General features: G+C 43.4%; 1 protein-coding gene and 2 non-coding genes across 3 annotated transcripts; 1 reads left to right on the top strand and 2 right to left on the bottom strand.

Annotated features, from left to right (window-relative positions):
• Positions 1–6140: 6140 nt before the first annotated feature.
• RNASE12 (ribonuclease A family member 12 (inactive)) lies at positions 6141–7440 on the bottom strand. Its single transcript, XM_064374454.1, has 2 exons — positions 7326–7440; positions 6141–6828 (listed from the first exon to the last, which is right to left on the bottom strand). Exons 1-2 carry the CDS (start codon positions 7357–7359, stop codon positions 6347–6349), a joined length of 516 nt encoding a protein of 171 aa, XP_064230524.1. The 5' UTR covers positions 7360–7440; the 3' UTR covers positions 6141–6346.
• Positions 7441–16558: 9118 nt separating this feature from the next.
• Positions 16559–16630, bottom strand: TRNAP-AGG (transfer RNA proline (anticodon AGG)). Its single transcript has one exon. It is a non-coding gene; the product is annotated as a tRNA-Pro (tRNA).
• A 678-nt stretch (positions 16631–17308) lies between these two features.
• Positions 17309–17390, top strand: TRNAL-AAG (transfer RNA leucine (anticodon AAG)). The gene has a single exon. It is a non-coding gene; the product is annotated as a tRNA-Leu (tRNA).
• The last annotated feature ends 1830 nt before the right edge of the window (positions 17391–19220 follow it).

Here is a 19220-nt window from a genome sequence, read left to right as displayed (position 1 = left end):
AATGGGAGTTAACCTATAATGAAAAGAAAGTAAATTGGCCAGGAGCGGTGGGTGGCTCATGCTTGTAATCTCAGCACTTTGGGAGGCCAAGGTGGGCGGATCACCTGAGGTCAGGAGTTCGAGACCAGCCTGACCAACATGGAGAAACCCTGTCTCTACTAGATATACAAAAAAAAAAAAAAATTAGCAGGGCATGGTGGCACATGCCTGTAATCCCACCTACTCAGGAGGGTGAGTCATGAGAATCACTTGAACCTGGGAGGCAGAGGCTGCAATGAGCCAAGATCACGCCATCACACTCCAGCCTGGGCAACAAGAGTGAAACTCCATCTCAAAAAAAAAAAAAAAAAAAGTAAACCAGTGGCTGCTTGGGGTGGGGACAGGAGGACTAACTCAAGGACATAAGGAAATTTTGTGGGTTTTAGATATGTTGACTATCTTGATTGCAGCTATGATCTAATGGGTATAGATATATGTGCTTTTGATATTAGACTATGTAAATATGTGCAGTTTATTGTATGTCAATTATACCTCAATAAAGCTTTTTTAAATATCAACATATGGAGCCATATAACAAATCTTGGGTGGCGATTTGCTGATCATTTGTCAAACCCTTAGAATTTTCAGCTTGAAAGTCTTTGCCAGGGAGAGAAGACAAAGTCTTGGCCCCACAGAAGTTGGGGAGATGGAAAAGGGATCACCATACAACTTGTGAGTTGGAAAGATTTGAGGGCTGCTCAAGGAAAAAAAAAAAAATATATATATATATATATATATACACACACACACATATATATACACACACACACACACACACACACACATATATATACACACACACACATATATATATGACCATGATGTGGCAGTAGCACACAAGCTTTAGTTGGGTGGTGCTTGGATGAGTTTGCACTTGAGTGAAGTCCCGCCCAGCAGGAGATTTTCCAGCGCTGGGGCACAGAGGGGACATTATTCAGAAGAGGGAAAGGAGAATCAGAGAGGGCAATTATGTGTCTAGATGATGTCGCTCAGCAAAACAAAGTAGGCCCCCATGTTCCACAAGCCCTGCAGTAGCGTGTGGAATGTTCTCACAGGGGCTGAAACCAAGACTCATTTAATATTGGCCTTTAAATGAAAGTCTGATAATTGGCCTGGCTCCAGGAATCTGTCCAGCTTGTCACTTTATACCCAAACAGTGAGTGTGAATGCAAGACACAGAAAAGAATACATAAAGTTGAATGGTGCAAAGCCTAAAAGGAAAATAAAATAGGAAAGTCATGGCAGTGTGCAAAAGGGAGCTGTGTTTTGAGGGCACAATCTAGTCAAGAGAAGAGAGCATGGAAGTTGGATGAGGAAGGGATATAAAAGGATAAAAGGGAAAGGTAAAAATAGCTGGATGTGGTTGTGCGTGCCTGTGACCCGAGCTACCTGAAAGACTGGAGTGGCAGGGTTACCTGAGCTTGGGGTCGAGCCTGCAGTGAGCTGTGTTTATGTCACTTCGCTCCAGCCTGGGTGGTAAAGTGAGACCCTGTCTCAAAAAAATAAAAAAGAAGAAGGTGAAAAGTACAAGGAAGGGGGAAGTGATCACACTTTGTGTGGGCAGGGTCAAGGGTTTATCTTCCCAACCCTGCCTAGTATCTCATATTCCTCCTCTAACAGGCATCTGTTTCCTGTACCCAGGAGAGATCTCCAAAAGCACATTTAATATGACAGGTCAGACAGCTCAGCCCACATTTCCATAGAGAACATGGGGTTCCTGGAACAGCCTGAGCTGGGGAGGATGCGGAGAATACACGCATAGCAGCCTAGTCCAGAGCTCTCACATTCCCAGGCTCGGCCAGCTCTTGTGGCCATGTCCTCTGACCCTATGTGCGACAAGCCTCAAGGCCTGTTCAATCCTCCAATGAGGATGTGACCTCAAAGACCAACCAAGTTGACTGAGGCAAGCCTCTTACCTAAAGAAGGTTTAAGAGGAGAGAGGAGTGTCAACAAGGAGGCAAAGCAGCCAGATGTGCAGAGGCCTGGAAACTAGAATGGGGCTTAGCTCACATTGCTCTCGGGAAAGACAGCAAATGTACCAATTTGCTTTCCTGAGGGGAGTGCATGAGAATGTCCCCTTCCTGTACCTATGCCCCAACTACTTTGTATGTTTAATCTTATTTTTGTGGATTGGGTAGGTAAATATGATAGCCCATCATTTAAATTTATATTACATTTACATCTTTTTCTTATTAAACTGATGACCTCTTTATATATTAAAGATATAGATCCTTTTGACATATTGAATTCTTTTCAATTATCTGCTTAGCAGAGTGTCCTTATCTAATCATAATTAAAATAATCATAATGGTTTACCATTTAATCCTGAAAACAATCCTGTGAAGTAGAATTTCTTTAGGAGCGTTCTACCCTTATTTTTCTGTATGGTTATAAGCAAGTTTGCTTTTTTCCATCAAATAAAGATGAGTAGCTAAAAGTGTGGCCTGCAGAATCAGACTGTCCTCATTGCTCCTGGGGGACCACCTATTATACATGTGACCTTGTACATTGCTCTAATCTCAATCTGCCTTTCAAGATTTATCTGCCATTATTTTGCTATACAAACCTGCCCTAGTCAATCAGTGTGACTCTCTCTTTTTTGAATATACCCTATGCCATTTCTCCCATTTAGCTTCTTTCTTGAATGGCTGTACTTTTCTTCCTCTTGAAATCCTTCAAAGCCCAGTTCAGATCTCATTCTTTGTTTTAAACATTTCATCACTGCTTAAGTCTACTAAATCCATTTCCAACTTCTCTGAACTTCTTATCTTTCCCTTATTATACTTCTTATTTGATGTTATTATGTATGAACTTTTTAAAAATTAGATTTGAATTTAAAATGTCTATGTGAGAAACTAGAGCAAAAACCTAGCACCAAGAATACATAAGCTTTAATTGGGTTGATGGATTATTGATAGATTATTAAGAATTAAGTATATGTGTTCATGTATGTACTCGAGGGTGCCTTGACCAAAGACATGATGCATTTTGAAGGGAGAAAGTATGAGGGATTTATAGAGAATTTATTTTGTTTCCTAAACTTCTATATCCTATACCATTGACATCAGTCATGAGGTAGTAATAGGGAAACAGAAAGACCAGGAGGAGAAAAATAAATAGAAAGAAGAGCAGGGCAGAGATTTCCAGTCTTTCTGAAACATGTATTTCAAGTGGGCAGCATTCACAGTTGCCTGGGTTTTATTTCAAACTGCTAAGAGGTGCCCGTTAGTCACTCATGCCTGTAGTCTCAGTGCTTTGGGAGGTCAAGGTGGGAGGATCACTTGAGGTCAGAAGTTCAAGACCAGCCTAGGCAACAGAGTGAGAATCCATCTCTACAACAACAACAACAAAAAGCCAGTTGTGGTGGCACATGCCTATAGTCCCAGCTGCTCGGGAGGCTGAGGAGAGCGGATTTCTTGAGCCCAAAAGTTTAAGACTGCAGTGAGTTACAATCACACCACTGCACTCCATCCTGGGCAACAGAATGAGACTCTGATTTGGTAAATCTGCTATATATATATATGTATATAAAATATATAAACATATTTAGATACAGGTAGTTAGATATAGATACACACACGTACCCAAACTACAAGTGTCTAAAATGTCACAATTCATTTGAATTTAGTGTTGATCCCTATTAAATGAAATTACTCTGAGGATAGATCCTATTGTTGCATCTCAGTTATACTTTTATCTGCAAGATTTTATTTTTAATTAGAAAAGAGGAGGTTGGGGAAGGAAGGGAAGGAAAAGCACTGAAAAGGAAAGAAAAGACAGCAAAACCTAGGAAGATTGATAGGAAAAGGAACCGGAATTCTGAACATAGATGTAGAAACCTAAAGAAAACTTCAAGGTTTTGCCCAGAAAATGATGTTACCAAGACCCAACAAATCACATGCTAGGGACCACCTACCTGTTCCTGTTCAGTTTCTATTCAGATGCTGAGGGCTCAGTTTACCTGGTAACACCCAAAATTCTATGAAGACAATGACCACAGAATTACCATAGAGAACTAGAAAACGAAACTCAGCTGAAAAATAGCCACCTAAGATGGAAGAAGCCATGAGATGGGTAAGCTTTGCCTACTCACAAGGTTGCAAAGTGCCCTTCACTTATGATTATCCCCCACCCCCCTCCTAAATCTGATCAATCAGATAGAACTTGATGGTTACAAAAGACAAAGCTAAAAAACTAGTATAAGTGCTCCTTCTTCTTTGATATGACCTTGAACTATATCCAAATAAGCAATGAACAGCTGAAGTCTCTCAACTGAAAAGACCAGGACAGAGAGTGCTCTCTAAAGCTTGTGACCCACCCATGCCTGCTCTAGGTCACTGGATGAGTCTCTGGCTCTCACTTCCAGGATTGAAATGCCATAGCTCAGAATTAGTGATGACATAATCTGGCCTCTACTTTCCAATTGCCCCTTATTTCTTACTACTTCACAATACAAATTCTCCCCTCCAACGTTGGCTGTAATATAGCCATTTTCTATACTACCTAAGAAATAGAATTACAGACTAATAGACTTGGAAAGAACTTGAAAGATTATCTAATTCAAGATCCTCACTTTACCAATGAGAAAACTAATGAATAGAGAAGAAGAGGACTTCATGAAATCCCCGGAATTAGGAGCCTCTCTTTCTCTTCCTCCTCCTAGCTGTAAGGATACTATGCCCATAGCTGAATGTGGGGAAACTAAGCAGTAAGTTCCATTGTAAGAACTAAAAAGAGAAAGGAGTTAGTAGTCTGGCTCAAAGTCCTCTCTGTTCCTTCTGGAGATGCAAAGAGGAGATCACTGAGCTCTGAGAGTCTCAATCCCCTGGGAAATCCTTATCCATGCCACTTTAAAGTCTTGAAGGGAAAGAGTTTCAGACCAATCAGGCTCCTTGCTTTATTTTAAGCCACAAAAATAGCTGCTGAACAGGAACAAATGCAGCTTGAGTTGTATATGCCATCTTTTAAAAAGACCCTAAGAGGTGGCCCCAGTTGCTTCTCCAGCTAGGAGCAGGGCTAGGATTAGGCTGAGGTTAATGAGACACTCATTCCAAGACGAAAATTTAAGAAAGTGCCACAAAACTCAATAATCAAGATAAATAACATTTTAATGCAACATTTTTAGAAAATAAATTTTGATTGATTGATTGATTTTGAGACAGAGTCTTGCTCTGTTGTCCAGGCTGGAGTGCAGTGGCATAACCTTAGCTCACTACAACCTCCACCTCCTGGGTTCAAGCAATCCTCCTGCGTCAGCCTCCCAAATAGCTTGGATTACAGGCATGCACCACACATCTGACTAATTTTTGCATTTTCGGTAGAGACAACGTTTCACCATGTTGGCTAGGCTGGTCTTGAACTCCTGATCTCAAGTGATCCATCCGCCTCAACCTCCCAAAGTGCTGGGATGACAGTTGTGAGCCACCACACCTGGCCAGAAAATAAATGTAATGCAAAAAAAATACCTGATGAACAAATGCTAAAATTTTAAATACCAGGATCTGACCCTGCACTAGTAAAACTCACATAACTCATCTTACCCTAATCCTAGCCTTGTCAGATTGGATCTTCAAATTTTTGTGATAGATACTCTGCGCATCCAAGATTTTTGCATTAATTTTGATTTTTCAAAAATACTGAAATCAAGGCCAGGTGTGGTGGCTCATGCATGTAATCCCAGCATTTTGGGAGGCTGAGGCAGGTGGATCACCTGACATTAAGAGTTCAAGACTAGCCTGACCAACATGAAGAAACTCCATCTCTACTAAAAATACAAAATTAGTCAAGCATGGTGGTGCATGCCTGTAATTCCAGCTACTTGGGAGGCTGAGGCAGAGAATCACTTGAACCCGGGAGACAGAGGTTGCGGTGAGCCGAGATTATGCCATTGTACTCCAGCCTGAGCAATAAGAGTGAAACTCCATCTCAAAAAAAGAAAAAATGAAATCAATTATATTTACCTAGGTTACAAGGTTTTTGGTTTTTTGGTACCCTCTTAAATTTTACACCTCAAGTGAGTGTCTCACTTACTTTGTCTTAATCCCAGTTCTGTCTCTCATGAAATGACCAGAGACAAGAGACAAATTGAAACACATGTAGAATTTATGGTTTAATTCAGTAAAGATTCTTTTATTGAAGCAGAATAAAACAACCCCAACTCAGCAATACAGGAAGGATAAATTCCTTACCAGTGCCTTCCCCTTCCACTCAGAGCGTTGCCCCATGTCCACATTCAGGTCTGCCTCAGGGACAGCCAGCTCCAATGCCATTGAGAAAAGAGAGCTCAGACTCCGGCACTGATCTTGAGTTATTTAACATAGCCCTGGAAACTATCTGGCCCCAACTCATCACAAGTGATAAGAACAAACCCCTCTGTGGGGAAATAGCGGTACCTACAGGCAGGGTATCTTGTGCCTTCAATGAGCTGACAGACTGTCATTTTGAACTTTGTCTCACTCTGAAAGCAGAAAGTGGCCGAAAGGTTTTGACAAGCTACCTTCTTGGGAGAAGTGCAAAGACCATTGATTTTTCGAGGCCTCTCATGGATGAAGACATGCTCTTTTTTACAAGTGTGGTCAGGCTCCCTGATGATTCTTTGTATGATCATGTGGTTGCAGTACCTTGCCGGAACAGGAACACCTTCCTGAGGGTAGTCCACATGCAAGTGTTCTAAGGTTGATATCACTACTTCATTATTCACCTGATTTTCCCAGAACAGAAGCACCAAGAAAATGATCACCATTATTACCATCAGAGGTGAGAGTGCCTTCACATCTTTGGCTTTAACTGCTGTTGAGTAAGACAAGAAGAAAGAAGCAAAGGACAGTCAGATTCCTTCTGCTCCAACTTCTGGCTGCTCCCCCATTTTTTGAATATTTTATTTCCTTCTCTCTGCTAAATAAAATCATGCTGACCTTGCAAGATCCAGCTGGAGGCATAGTTCCCCAAGAAAGCCCTTTCTGACTGTTTCAGCTCTCAGAGTTTGATACTGAGCTGTTCTCTAAATTATTCCTGTGGTGTTTGTTTTGTTTCTACAAGTTCTTTGACAGCAGATACCACATCTCTTATTTCTCAGATCCTTCAAAGTGCTCAACATTGAGCTGGACATATAGAAGGTGGTCAAGGTTATTCAAATTCCTGAATAACCTTCTTTCCCATAATTTTCTCAACCCTAACTCCAACCAACTGCACATGAATTTAGTACTTTCTACTCATCTGTTCTTGCCAATTCCTTCCAAGTCCCTCCCTCTGTCAGTCCTGCTTGACTCGGTGCTAGCTCCTCTCACCTGTCATTTCTCTGGCGGCTCTCACAGGTAACATAGCCTTTTGATGATGAATTTGAGAAAATCGCTTGTGTCTTGCTGTTCCCTGAAGATAACTGATAGAGAGCCAGTTGAATGTGGGGAGGGCCAAAGTAGAAAGAGCAGAGAGGAGGGACCTGCAGAGGGTGTGCTTAGGCACCACTGTGAAGGAAGAGGTTACCTTCAGCAGGAAAGTCAGGTAAGGCAGGTCCTGAATGTGTCCTCATTAAACAAGTGTGGACTTTTCAGAAAATTTAGTGAAGTCCAGTGTGTACCAACCACAGTACTGTCTCTGTTCTAAATTTTCAGTCAGTCCTTATGACAAATACATGAAAGTTTTCATTTCATTGACAAATAAATGAGTTGCAGAAAGGTTAAGGTGGAGATGGGAAGTGAGAAGGAAAGCAAGACTCCCACCCTGTCAGTGCCAAACACTTGAATTCCAGTGTTAGCAAGTTTCATTCCCACGTGGTGTCCAGGACACCACAAAACAATTCCCTGGTAATAACATTAATCTTGATAAAGCCCTGGTCTTCTGAGGAGCATGGAAATAGTTCCCAAACTGCTGAACATTGGAATCAACTGGAGATTAAAAAAAAATTGTGAAGCCGGGCGCGGTGGCTCAAGCCTGTAATCCCAGCACTTTGGGAGGCCGAGACAGGTGGATCACGAGGTCAAGAGATCGAGACCATCCTGGTCAACATGGTGAAACCCCGTGTCTACTAAAAAAAAATACAAAAAATTAGCTGGGCATGGTGGTGCGTGCCTGTAATCCCAGCTACTCAGGAGGCTGAGGCAGGAGAATTGCCTGAACCCAGGAGGCGGAGGTTGCGGTGAGTCGAGATTGCGCCATTGCACTCCAGCCTGGGTAACAAGAGCGAAACTCCGTCTCAAAAAAAAAAAAAAAAAAAAAAAAAAAAAAAAAATTGTGGCTTCCACCTTGATACATTCTGCTTTAATTGATATTGTGGGTGACCTGGGTTGGGGATTCTTAAAGGATTCCCAAGTGATTCTAATATACAGCAAAATTTGGAAACCACTGAACCATGGTACACATGGGAAACCTACATGGGAGATTAGTGAATAGGGCTTAGTAAAAAGACAGTGGTTCAAGGTATTGAGACAAGAGAATTCTTTTTGTTGCTCTCATCTCCCAGTGAGTTGATACAGGAATTGGCAAATGGACTGAGTTTTACTACTTCATGCTCTGAAGTCATTTCTCTTCTGGACCAACAGCTACAAAATCTCCTCTGTGCATATCTGTGTCTTTCTAATTGGTAATAAGAAAATGATTGTGGGGTAAAAAATTATTTAGGAAAAACAGAATCCTGGAGAAGCCTTCAAAGAATGCATCCCTTTCTATACAACAACGAAAGCAGAATTTCAAATTGTGCAAATGAGCAAAAATATCCATTCTGGGTGTCCTTTCAGAATTCAGACTATCCTGTTTTGGATATGTGTTGCCCAATGCCACGAAGTTATAAGTGCATGCTTAATTTTTGACACGATTTTCAATTAACAAAATTTGATTTTGTACATCTTGCAGTAACATTTCCAATGTATAAAGAGAAGTATATCTATGAACTGTAACATGCTCATTATTTCCTGCCAGAACTTCCAAGTAGCTGAAGTACTAATGCTTTACTAAGTGTACAGGCAGAGAAGCAATCCCTGTTACAAAGATTTTCCCCAAAGGAGGCAACTAAACCTATCCCTAGAGTATTACACTGCAAAAGGAGTTGAGACTGAGTCCAAATGTTAACTAGTGTGGCAGCTTGGAAGAAAATATTTGCAATACCTAAAACCACCTAAGAATTAGCATCTACATATAAGGAACTCCTTCATGTAAGTCCTAAAAAGACAGGAAACCCCAGGGGGAAAAAAATTCTTAGAGAAAAGCCAATTTCAGAAGATGAAGCCAAAATGGGTAATGAGCAATGCTCCACTTCATTAGTAATCAAAGAAATGGAAGGTAAAATAACAAAGAGAGAGTTTATAACCATCAGATTGAAAAAAAATTATTGCCAAGAATTAAAAAAACAGATAATATCAAGTGCTGGTAAAAACATTGCTGGGCATAAAGACTGCTATGGCAATACTAGAAAGTAACCTGGAAATGTTTGGTAAAATTAAGAATTTGACCTGAGACCTTGTAATCCCACTCCTGGGTGTAGACTCCAGCCAAACATCACAGTATTGCTTCTATATCAAATTAAGACTAATTCAGAATGGGTGCAGTAGCTAATGGCTGTAATCCCAGCACTTTGGGAGGCTGAAGCAGGCAGATCTCTTGAGGCCAGGAGTTTGAGACCAGCCTGGGCAGCATGGTGAAACCCTGTCTCTATAAAATAAACACAAAAATCAGTGGGGTGTGCTGGTGCATGCCTGTAGTCCCAGCTACTCAGGAGGCTGAAGTGGGAGGATCACTTGAACCCAGGAGGTAGAGGCTGCAGTGAACCAAGATCATGCCACTGCACTCCAGCCTGGGTGATGGAGTGAGAGTCCATTCCACAAAAACAATTAAAACTAAGTTTAAGTCTTTTGGTTACTATATGTTCAGATGAAGTAGACAGACTAGGGCCTGTACTTTTCCAGAACAAGCTGCTCCTGATCTTGAGCAGGACATGTTCTGATGAAGCCATCAGTCTCAGCCCTGCAGTTGTAGCCCTGTGCTATGCACATGGGAGGTCCTGTTCCCCCTTGGGGGGTAAACAAGTCATTTCTTGCTTTATGACTTTCCTCCTGTGTCTGAAATGATTGCCACCAGGCAATAGCCCAAGGAAGACCAGGCTAAGGGACCGTTTCCCAAGCATGTTGTTCTAACAACTTCTGGGTAGGCCTGTGCCTTCAGTTTTCCACTTCTGAGAATACTTTGATCATAGCTTATCTGGCTTCTCCTGTGCATCCCCAGGCTCAGCCCTCAACATTTCCCTTTGAATTCTCCTCGGGGAACAACAATTAGCCAGCCTTCCCCTATGGCACCTCCTAGACATTCACATCTTTCATCGCGCTCCCAGGCTTGAAATAACATGAATAATTGTACCCTGACCCCAAATAATCACGAAGGCTCTAAAGAACCCAGATGTATTACAAACAGAAACTCCCTTTTCAGAAGCACCTGACTGGAGCAGAATGAGCAGTGAGCTGAGAGTCATGAAAGCTGGATTCCTGGCTTGACACCGGTCCTGCCACTAACTAGCTCGGTGACCCTGAGCTCCATCCCATGGGCCTCACTGGCTTCCTTTGAAAGTAGTCAGGAGTTGGCAGAATTGGTGGGATGGAGGAGGTGAAAACAACTCACGGTTGTGAAAAAGCACCTCAGACTGTACCGTTCTCTGAAGCAGGGCTCTATGCTTGTGTATTGGAAAGCTGAAACATGGCTCCCAGGGACTTACTGTCAACCCTACCTCACCACAGTCATCTTTTCAAAACACAAATCCAGTTACGTGCCTGTGATATCCACTTTCTCCATCTAAAATGTGTCAATGGCTTTTCATTAGTCTTAAGAAAACGACCACAGCCCTCACCTCTGCCTACCAGGCCTTGCATAGACAGCCCCACCACAAACCACTCTCTCTCCGTCTTCATATTCCTGCCACACACTACTCTTTTTAGTTCCCTCAATTCCTCAGGCTTCATTCCAACTCAAAGTTTTTGTTTGTTTGTTTTTGTTGCTGTCATTTGTTGTTGTTCCGAGATAGAGTCTCGCTCTATTGCCCAGGCTGGAGTGCAGTGGCATGATCCCAGTTCACTGCAACCTCCGCCTCCTCAGATCAAGCGATCCTCCCACCCCTCAGCCTCCCAGGTAGCTGGGATTACAAGTGTGCACCACCATGCCCAGATAATCTTCGTATTTTTACAAGACATGAGGTTTCACCATGTTGACCAGGCTGGGCTCAAAGTCTTGACCACAAGTGATCCACCCACCGTGGCCTCCCAAAGTGCTGGGATTACAGGCATGAGCCACCAGACCCAGCCCAACTCAAGGTTTTTTCTTTTCTCTTTTTCCTTGCTTCCTTCCTTCCTTTCTCTCTTTCTTTTTCTTCCTTCTTCTTCTTCTTCTTTTTTTTTTTAACATATCTGGTTCTCTCACTATGGAGTGTTTCTTTCTCCACTCACTCTCCCCGTTCTGCCCGGGTGAACCTATACATCCTTCCTTCCTTCCTTTCCTTAGACAGGTCTTCCCAGAAAATCCAGAGTAAGTGAAGTGAGGTCTGCTTTGTTTGCATAAAACCATGTAATTTCCCTTGTGGTCCTTATCACTAACATAATAAATTTATTGTATTTCATAGCTTTAAAAAATCGTCTGACTGTTCAATGAGGGCAGAGACAACATCTGTCTGGTTTCCTGTAGAAATCTCTGTTCTAAGCACAGTGCCCGGAATACAATAAATGTTCAACAACTACTTGCTCAATAAATATTGAGTTCCTGAAATAATGTATTATGATGGCCTAAAAGAGCTATGTTTTGCTCTTTATAATATCAGAGAGCTTTTCTTTTTTTTTTTTTTTTTGAGACAGAGTCTTGCTCTCTCACCAGGCTGGAGTGCAGTGGCGCAATCTCGGCTCACTGCAACCTCCGCCTCCTGGATTCAAGCGATTCTTCCGCCTCAGCCTCTCAAATAGCTGGGACCACAGGCACATGCCACCATGCCCGGCTATTTTTTGTATTTTTAGTAGAGACGGGGTTTCACCATGTTGGCCAGGATGGTCTCGACCTCTTGACCTCGTGATCCGCCCGCTTCAGCCTCCCAAAGTGCTGGGATTACAGGCGTGAGCCACCGCGCCCGGCCCAGAGAGCTTTTCTTTATAAAACTCATGCATCTTTTTTGAAGTTACTTTAGTGGAACCAAATAGCTTCCTATGGACATAAGATCAGAAAGATCAATAAAAGGAAAGAAAAGTGTTAATTCTTCCTTACTATTCAAGGCCTTAAATCTAATATTGTACTCTGAACCTCTTTTCAGCTGTTAAAGACCCGGTCAGGGCCGGGCGTGGTGCTCACGCCTGTAATTCCAGCACTTTGGGAGGCCGAGGCGGGTGCATCACAAGGTCAAGAGATCGAGACCATCCTGGCCAACATGGTGAAACCCCGTCTCTACTAAAAATACAAAAATTAGCTGGGTGTGGTGGCGTGCACCTGTAGTCTCAGCTACTCGGGAGGCTGAGGCAGGAGAATTGCTTGAACCTGGGAAGCAGAGGTTGCAGTGAGCCGAGATCGGGTCACTGCACTCTAGCCTGGTGCCTGGCGACAGAGCGAGACTCTGTCTCAAAAAAAAAAAAAACAAGACCCGGTCAGGAGTTTGGCCAGTGGCTGCCAGCTCTGCTTTGCTTTGCTTCTGTATCCATGAGATGCCGTCTGCCTTCATAAGCAGTTCAGCCTTGTTGCAGGAGCACCGCTTCCCTGAACAACAACACAACTCTCTTTCATAGTTCCATCCCCACCCTATGCACACAGAGAATCAGCAAAAAGTAGTGAGGCCCCTGGAAATTGACAATTTCATCTAAAAACTCTCTGAGACCCTAAATGGAAGACCCACACATTACCTGCTTTATCCACAGGGGGCAGATTCCAGTTTGACTTCACAAAAGTGTGAAGGGTGCCTAAAGCAGAAACCCTTGCCCTATTCACACATATTTTGTGACCTGTCCCTGTCCCATACATTCCTCCTTCTATCCTCCAAGCACAACAGCAATGTTTTCTTAGGACTCACACTTATCTTAGATGAATCTTGGGACTCATCACTTATAGTGACGGACCCCTCATCACAAAACCCTGGTGAAGTGAGGTTGGTGAGGTCGTGTTGGGTTATCCACGCCCTTCCCCAGCCTTGGTTTTCCTCTTCCTCTCTTGCCTCCCTATTTGTGGGCTTTTGGTCCTCATCTTAAGTCAGTTATCTGATAGATTCTTATGGAATGGCTCTGCTATGTGCAACCCTGCTGTGTGACCAAAAACACCATCGGGTTCACTGTTTGCTTAAAGTCCTAAGAGCCTGATGCAACCCCATACTCAAGCAGCTCTGCCTACAGGAAGTTTGCACCAAGAGTCATTGGCACTCATTCCCAGTTGACAGCTCTCAAAAGCCTACTTTGTGCCTTTTTATGTCCAGTTGGAAGAACTAGTTAGTGCTTCTTCAGGGCATTTATAGAGCCATGCTTGGCCGGAAGGAGAGCTGCTGCAGAATAGCATCCAGGCGTGCCCCTCCTTCCACGCCTTTCCCTGAGGGTGGTAGTTCCCACACAGCAAGAGCCCTCTGATGTCAAGCCCCCAGTGCTTCCACACTCCTTATCTTCCCCAGTGTCCCAGGATCAGTTCTCTCTTAAAAGCCTGTATAACTTTTCTGTTTAAAACAATTCACACAATTCATTAACCAAATATTCATAATGTATCTATTAGGTGTTAAGAACTGTTCCAGCCTCTGAGACTTCAGCTGTAAACAAGACCCTGGTCTAAAGGAGCTTCCTTTCTACTGGTGGGGGAGGGAGAATTAACCACAGCAGCAGCAGCAGTAAAATTCAGGTGGTGGTGTGTGCAATGAAGAATCAAAGTAGAGAAGGAGGGAGTAGAGAGCAAAGTGGGTGGCTGCAATTTCATATGGAGTGGACCGAGAAATCACCTCTGGTAGGTGGAATCTGAGCAGAGATCTTATGGAAGTGAAGCACTGACTCTTGCAAATATGGGAGAGATAAGACTCAAGGCAGAGGGAAGAGCAAATACAATGGCACCGTAGTGAGTATTTCTGAGGGCAGCAGAGGCTAATGTAGTTGGAATGGAGCGAGAAAAGGGAGACAATAGCAGGAGATAAGGTTAGGGAACTAAAGAGAGTCCAAGAAGTGGCAAAATCACGTAGGGACTTTTCTAAGCCATGGCAAGGGGTTTCGATCTTATGCTGAGATAAATTATGCTGATTGAAATAGAGATCGTAAGGAACATGGCAGTGCTGCAGCCAGGCAGGCATAGGGCAGCAGGCATGGCCGAGGAAAACAGCCTAGATGACTCAGCAGGATTGGGGCGCAAGTGCACGGTCCCATGTCTTATAAAATTATAGCCATGTGGACACAACATAGAGAAGCTCCCCACTTGGCTCTCAGCCACTATTGTGTTTGTAGTGTGTAAATGTAACACTGACCCTGTGAAGGGGCTGCTGACTGAAGCCATGTCTCATTTACCTTCTGTCTTTTGAGTGTTCCTCCAGGTCCCTGCCCCATGTCCACCCACGCCCCTCATCCCTCAGCTGGGACTGGAACCTAACCCTTAGCATGGCAGAGATGCACAGAGGGTTGTAAGCAGAGAAACGACGAGCTCCTAGGATTTGGCAGGATCATTCTGACTACTTTGTGGAAAATAGATTTAAGGGCACAAGGACAAAACAGAGAGACCTGCTAAAGGGCTGCTGCAATAGGGCAGGTGAGAAGTGGTGACAGCGTTGACTACAGCAGTGGAGGTGGAGGTGGTGAGAAGTGTTTGAATTCTGGAAACAGTCTGATGATAGAGCCAACATCATTATTTAAAGGATTGAACATGAGTTGTAAGAGAGAGGAATAAAGGATAATTCCAAGATTATTTATTTCGTAGTTCTTCTAAATATCTGAAGAGGTATCAGAAGTTAAATACTCAACAGTGTCGCTAGGAGTGAGGTGAAAAATACCTGTGATTTCTAGCTCTTGTTCATCAGATGAGTCAGGACACATCTGGCTGAACTGTAGGATGTAAACACTCACTATCCCACTGGTAATGGGAGAATGGAGATGAAGAGGGTGTTCTGAGGGTCTAGCCATTGTGTAGAAAGTGAAAGCCCTCCTCCCCACAACACACACAGCCACATACCTTTCTCAAACAAGCGGGATGAACCACTAGGTTGTCTTTTTCCTCTTTGAGTTTCCTGCTTGTAACGTAGTCCATTTCTGTGGCTTGGGAAAGTAAGGAGGATTGCAGAGCTAAAATAATTTGGCACACAATTGTACCCAAAAGAAAACATAACTAGGGAGGATCAAGTACTGGCTGGAAGGGGGTGATTCTGAGAAACGCAGAGTAGGACACAGGCAGCCTAGATTTAGTTAACACAAGTAACCATGCAGGGCGTGATCTCCAGCTGTGGCTTGTAGAGCAAGCTGGTAGCATCTGTAGCTCCCGGGGCAATTCCAATTACATCTTGGGAGCGTTTGAAAAATCACCATTCCCAGGCTGGGCAAAGTGGTCACACCTGTAATCCCAGCACTTTGGGAGACTGAAGCGGGTGGATCACCTGAAATCAGGAGTTTGAGACCAGCCTGGCCAGCATGGTGACACCCTGTCTCTACTAAAAATACGGAAATTAGCCAGGCATGTGGTGCATGCCTATAATCCCTGCTACATGTGAGGCTGAGGCAGGAGAATCGCTTGAACCCAGGAGGCCAAGGTTCCAGTGAGTTGAGATTGTGCCACTGCACTCCAGCCTGGGCAACAAGAGCAAAACTCAAGGAAGGAAGGGAGGAAGGAAGGGGGGTACAGGGAGGGAGAGTGGGGTGGGGGAGGAGGCAGGAGAGAGAGAGGGAGAGAGAGAGAGAGTGTGTGCATCATTCCCAGGATCCCATCCTCAGAGGTTACAGTGTAATTGTTCTGGGATTACACCCAGCAGTGAATGGTTAAAAAGTTTCCCAAGTGAGTCTAATATGCAGATACGATTGCAAATCCCTGGTGAGAAGTTCATTCCCAAGAGGCTACACCACCTGAGAGTTTCCCACCCCTATGCACACACAGAAGGGCTCAGTGAGCTCAGGCTTGAAACGAGGGAGCCTAGCCTTTATTATGTGACAAGACCTTCACCACATCTGCTATCCTCTGCGCTTGCAATAGAGGAAAAGTGAGGGTTATGTGAAATATTAAGATATGCCTGTCCTGAATAACAATTCCTGGATAATAACTAAGAACTGCAAAAAAGAAAAGCTGGTTGATTTAAAATAATGATTATGTAAAAGAAATACTACATTTGTGATAGCACCTGGTATTTATCCTCCTAATGTAATACCATGACAAAGCATTTTTGCCTAAAGATGAAATACATATCTTTGAAATAATGGAGCATTAGATGGTATTCACATACTAATAGTAACTTCTTACGGTGCTTACTTTGTGCGATGGTGTTTAACATGAATAAAGCTGTGGTCGTATTGGGGTGTGCACTGACAGAAAATCTGATTTTATGGGGGCCGGCTGACTGGGAGAAAGAAGAAAAACTGGGCTCGTCCGGGATTTGAACCCGGGACCTCTCGCACCCTAAGCGAGAATCATACCCCTAGACCAACGAGCCACCCGCAAGGGACATTTGGGTTACCAAACTTCGATAGGAAAGTTTTAGCCACGTCTACAGTTGGTCACTGTCTTCTTTTATAATTATGGGCAGGGGTGACACCTAGTGGATAAAGTGAATCACTGCAGACTTTCTCACCCAAATTCCGGAAGGCGGCGCCTTGAGACTGTAGATTTCTTTTAGGCGTCAGCGGGAATCATTTAGCTGCATGTTTTCACTTCTGAGTGAGCCAAAGCTGCTGCAGGACAGAGGACGGGCAAATCAGGGACCGTCCCGAGTTATCCAGTGGCCGGAAGGCATCTCGTTTGTACAGGTACCGACCGCCGTGCCCGCGGCCCGCCTGGCGAAAGCTCCGCCTCAGGGCGCCTTCGGTGGAGGGACCCCGAGGCAGAAGAGGGCCCCGACTGCCGGATCACCCGCCTGTGCCTGGCACACGACTGGCGCTCCGAACCGTTAGACCTGACGAGGTTGCCCTCCCTCTCTCTGGACGCCTTGCAAAACACGTATTATAACTCTTTCCACCAATCTCAAATATTGCAGCTCAAAAGAGGAAGGAGAGGTAAACAAACCAGAAAGAAAAAAATCCAATAAAACTATAAATGTAGTGTCATGAAGTTGGCGGGTGAGGAGAGCAAAAGAGGGAAGGGTAGAAAATATGCTTCAGCATGTTAGCCAGCAGGTAGCGTGGCCGAGCGGTCTAAGGCGCTGGATTAAGGCTCCAGTCTCTTCGGGGGCGTGGGTTCGAATCCCACCGCTGCCATATGTGGCTTGTTCTTTTTTTCTTCTCTTTTTTTGAACCATCCGTGTATCGCGAAGACTGTACTGGCGCTACCACGTTAACACAGTCTCTTCACCTTTCTCTAGCACCCAATCTCTTCTCTCCAGTTGGTAAAGAAAGTAGCTGGGTGCTATTCTGGAGCGTATCGTATTTCTGAGTCTTTCATAATGTGAAGTACTTCATACAGTAAAACCCTCTCAAGATCATAAAGATGTTTTTGAATCAATGGTTTCCAGAAGAAGGGAAAGTGCTAGGACATTAATATCATTAACACGTAGCCTTCACTTTGCCTTGAAGTGGATAAGCGTATGTTGAGCGCTTTGCAAAGGCAAAAATAAACGAGATTAATTTGCACTGTTGTTGAGGAGTACAGAAAGATGAATAAAATAATGCCTGCCCACAAGGGAAACTCATAGTCTAAACTGGAAAAATGAATGCCACAATGACCAAAAATGGTCTTGAAACATTGTAAGTAGAGAAGAAGTAGGAAGATGAGTTAGAAGGCCATTGTGGGATTTGTAAGAGACGAAGGTGAGTTTAGACTAGGGTGATAATGAGTGCTTTAGGAAATAGATGAAGATAGAACAGTGGATTGGATGTGAGGTATGGAGAAACTGGATAAATGATGGATCTGTTCCCAAGATATGGGTGGTGGTTGGAGAGCAACTGGGAGAGGAGTGGCAGGAAATCAAGGCTACTACATGAGACAAGTAAATTTTGAGATGCCTGTAACTCGTTCACACACTGGGGCGAGCAGGCAACTATATCTACAAACCTAGGTCAAGGCTTATGAATAGGGATCATCAGTATAGAATGCTATGTTAAGCCTCATGATTTGCTGAGTATAGAGATATAAACAAAACAAAACAAAAAGGGTGAGGGGAGAGCAAGATAACACTCAAATATTGAGAGGTCAGGATAGGAGGAGCCATCAAGAGACTGAAAGGTAGGCTCCTGAGATGAGAAGTGAAGTAGGATGAAGCCTGAAAAGATCTTTAGATCTGGAAACATCAAAGTCATTGGTGACCTTGACAAAAGCCATTTGTTTCAGTGGCGTGGAGGAGAAAAAAGGCCTGATCATAATTGGTTGAGGACAGAGCATGGGGGAGGAAGTTGAGATAATGCAGATCTTTTAAGAACATTGTTTTATCCATACAGAAGAAAGAGAATTGGTATGATAGCTGGGAAGAATGGTTAAGAAGGATTTTTTTTTTAAGGATTGGTGATACTGCAGCTATTTGGTGTTTGTATGCAGATGGGAATGATTGGCACACTAGGGGAAATAGCTGCTGTGTGTGTAGTTAGGGGCTTGGGGGTGGAGGTGAGGAGGTACTGTTGATTTCAGAAACCAGGTCCTTACCTAAAGGAGAGGAAATGGAAAATTAATCTGATGTGAAACTAAAGGTGTTGCCCTTAAATATGAGAAGTGAAAGATGGGCCTTGAAACAGGACAGAAGACAGAGAATATGAGTGTTGATATGGGTTAGTCAGTCCATCTGCTGCCAGGAAGGGATATAGTTCACTTCTAAAGGAATCGTTTTATTTTGTAGTAGTTATTCACACAATAAAGAAAGTTGCTAAGGGTCCACAAAACATTTTTTTTTTAAACTTAACATTTCAAAATTTGTCTTTGGAGATACACTTTCCCCCATCACTTTATTGCTCCACTGGAGTTAACAGAATTCATTGCCTACCTCACAGAAAAAATAAAACAAAAAAACCGGAAAGGGTGAAAAAAAAGAAAGAAAGGAAAAGAAGAAGAAAAGGCGGTATTATGTAATAATATATAACCCCTTTTTAAAAGATACACAT

The sequence above is a fragment of the Aotus nancymaae genome, unplaced genomic scaffold (genome assembly GCF_030222135.1).
Source record: "Aotus nancymaae isolate 86718 unplaced genomic scaffold, 86718_ANA_hifiasm-v0.15.2.pri h1tg000011l, whole genome shotgun sequence".
In the NCBI taxonomy this organism is placed as follows: Eukaryota; Metazoa; Chordata; class Mammalia; order Primates; family Aotidae; genus Aotus; species Aotus nancymaae.
Note: the sequence above shows the minus strand (reverse complement) of the source record. Positions and strands in the feature narration are given on the sequence as shown.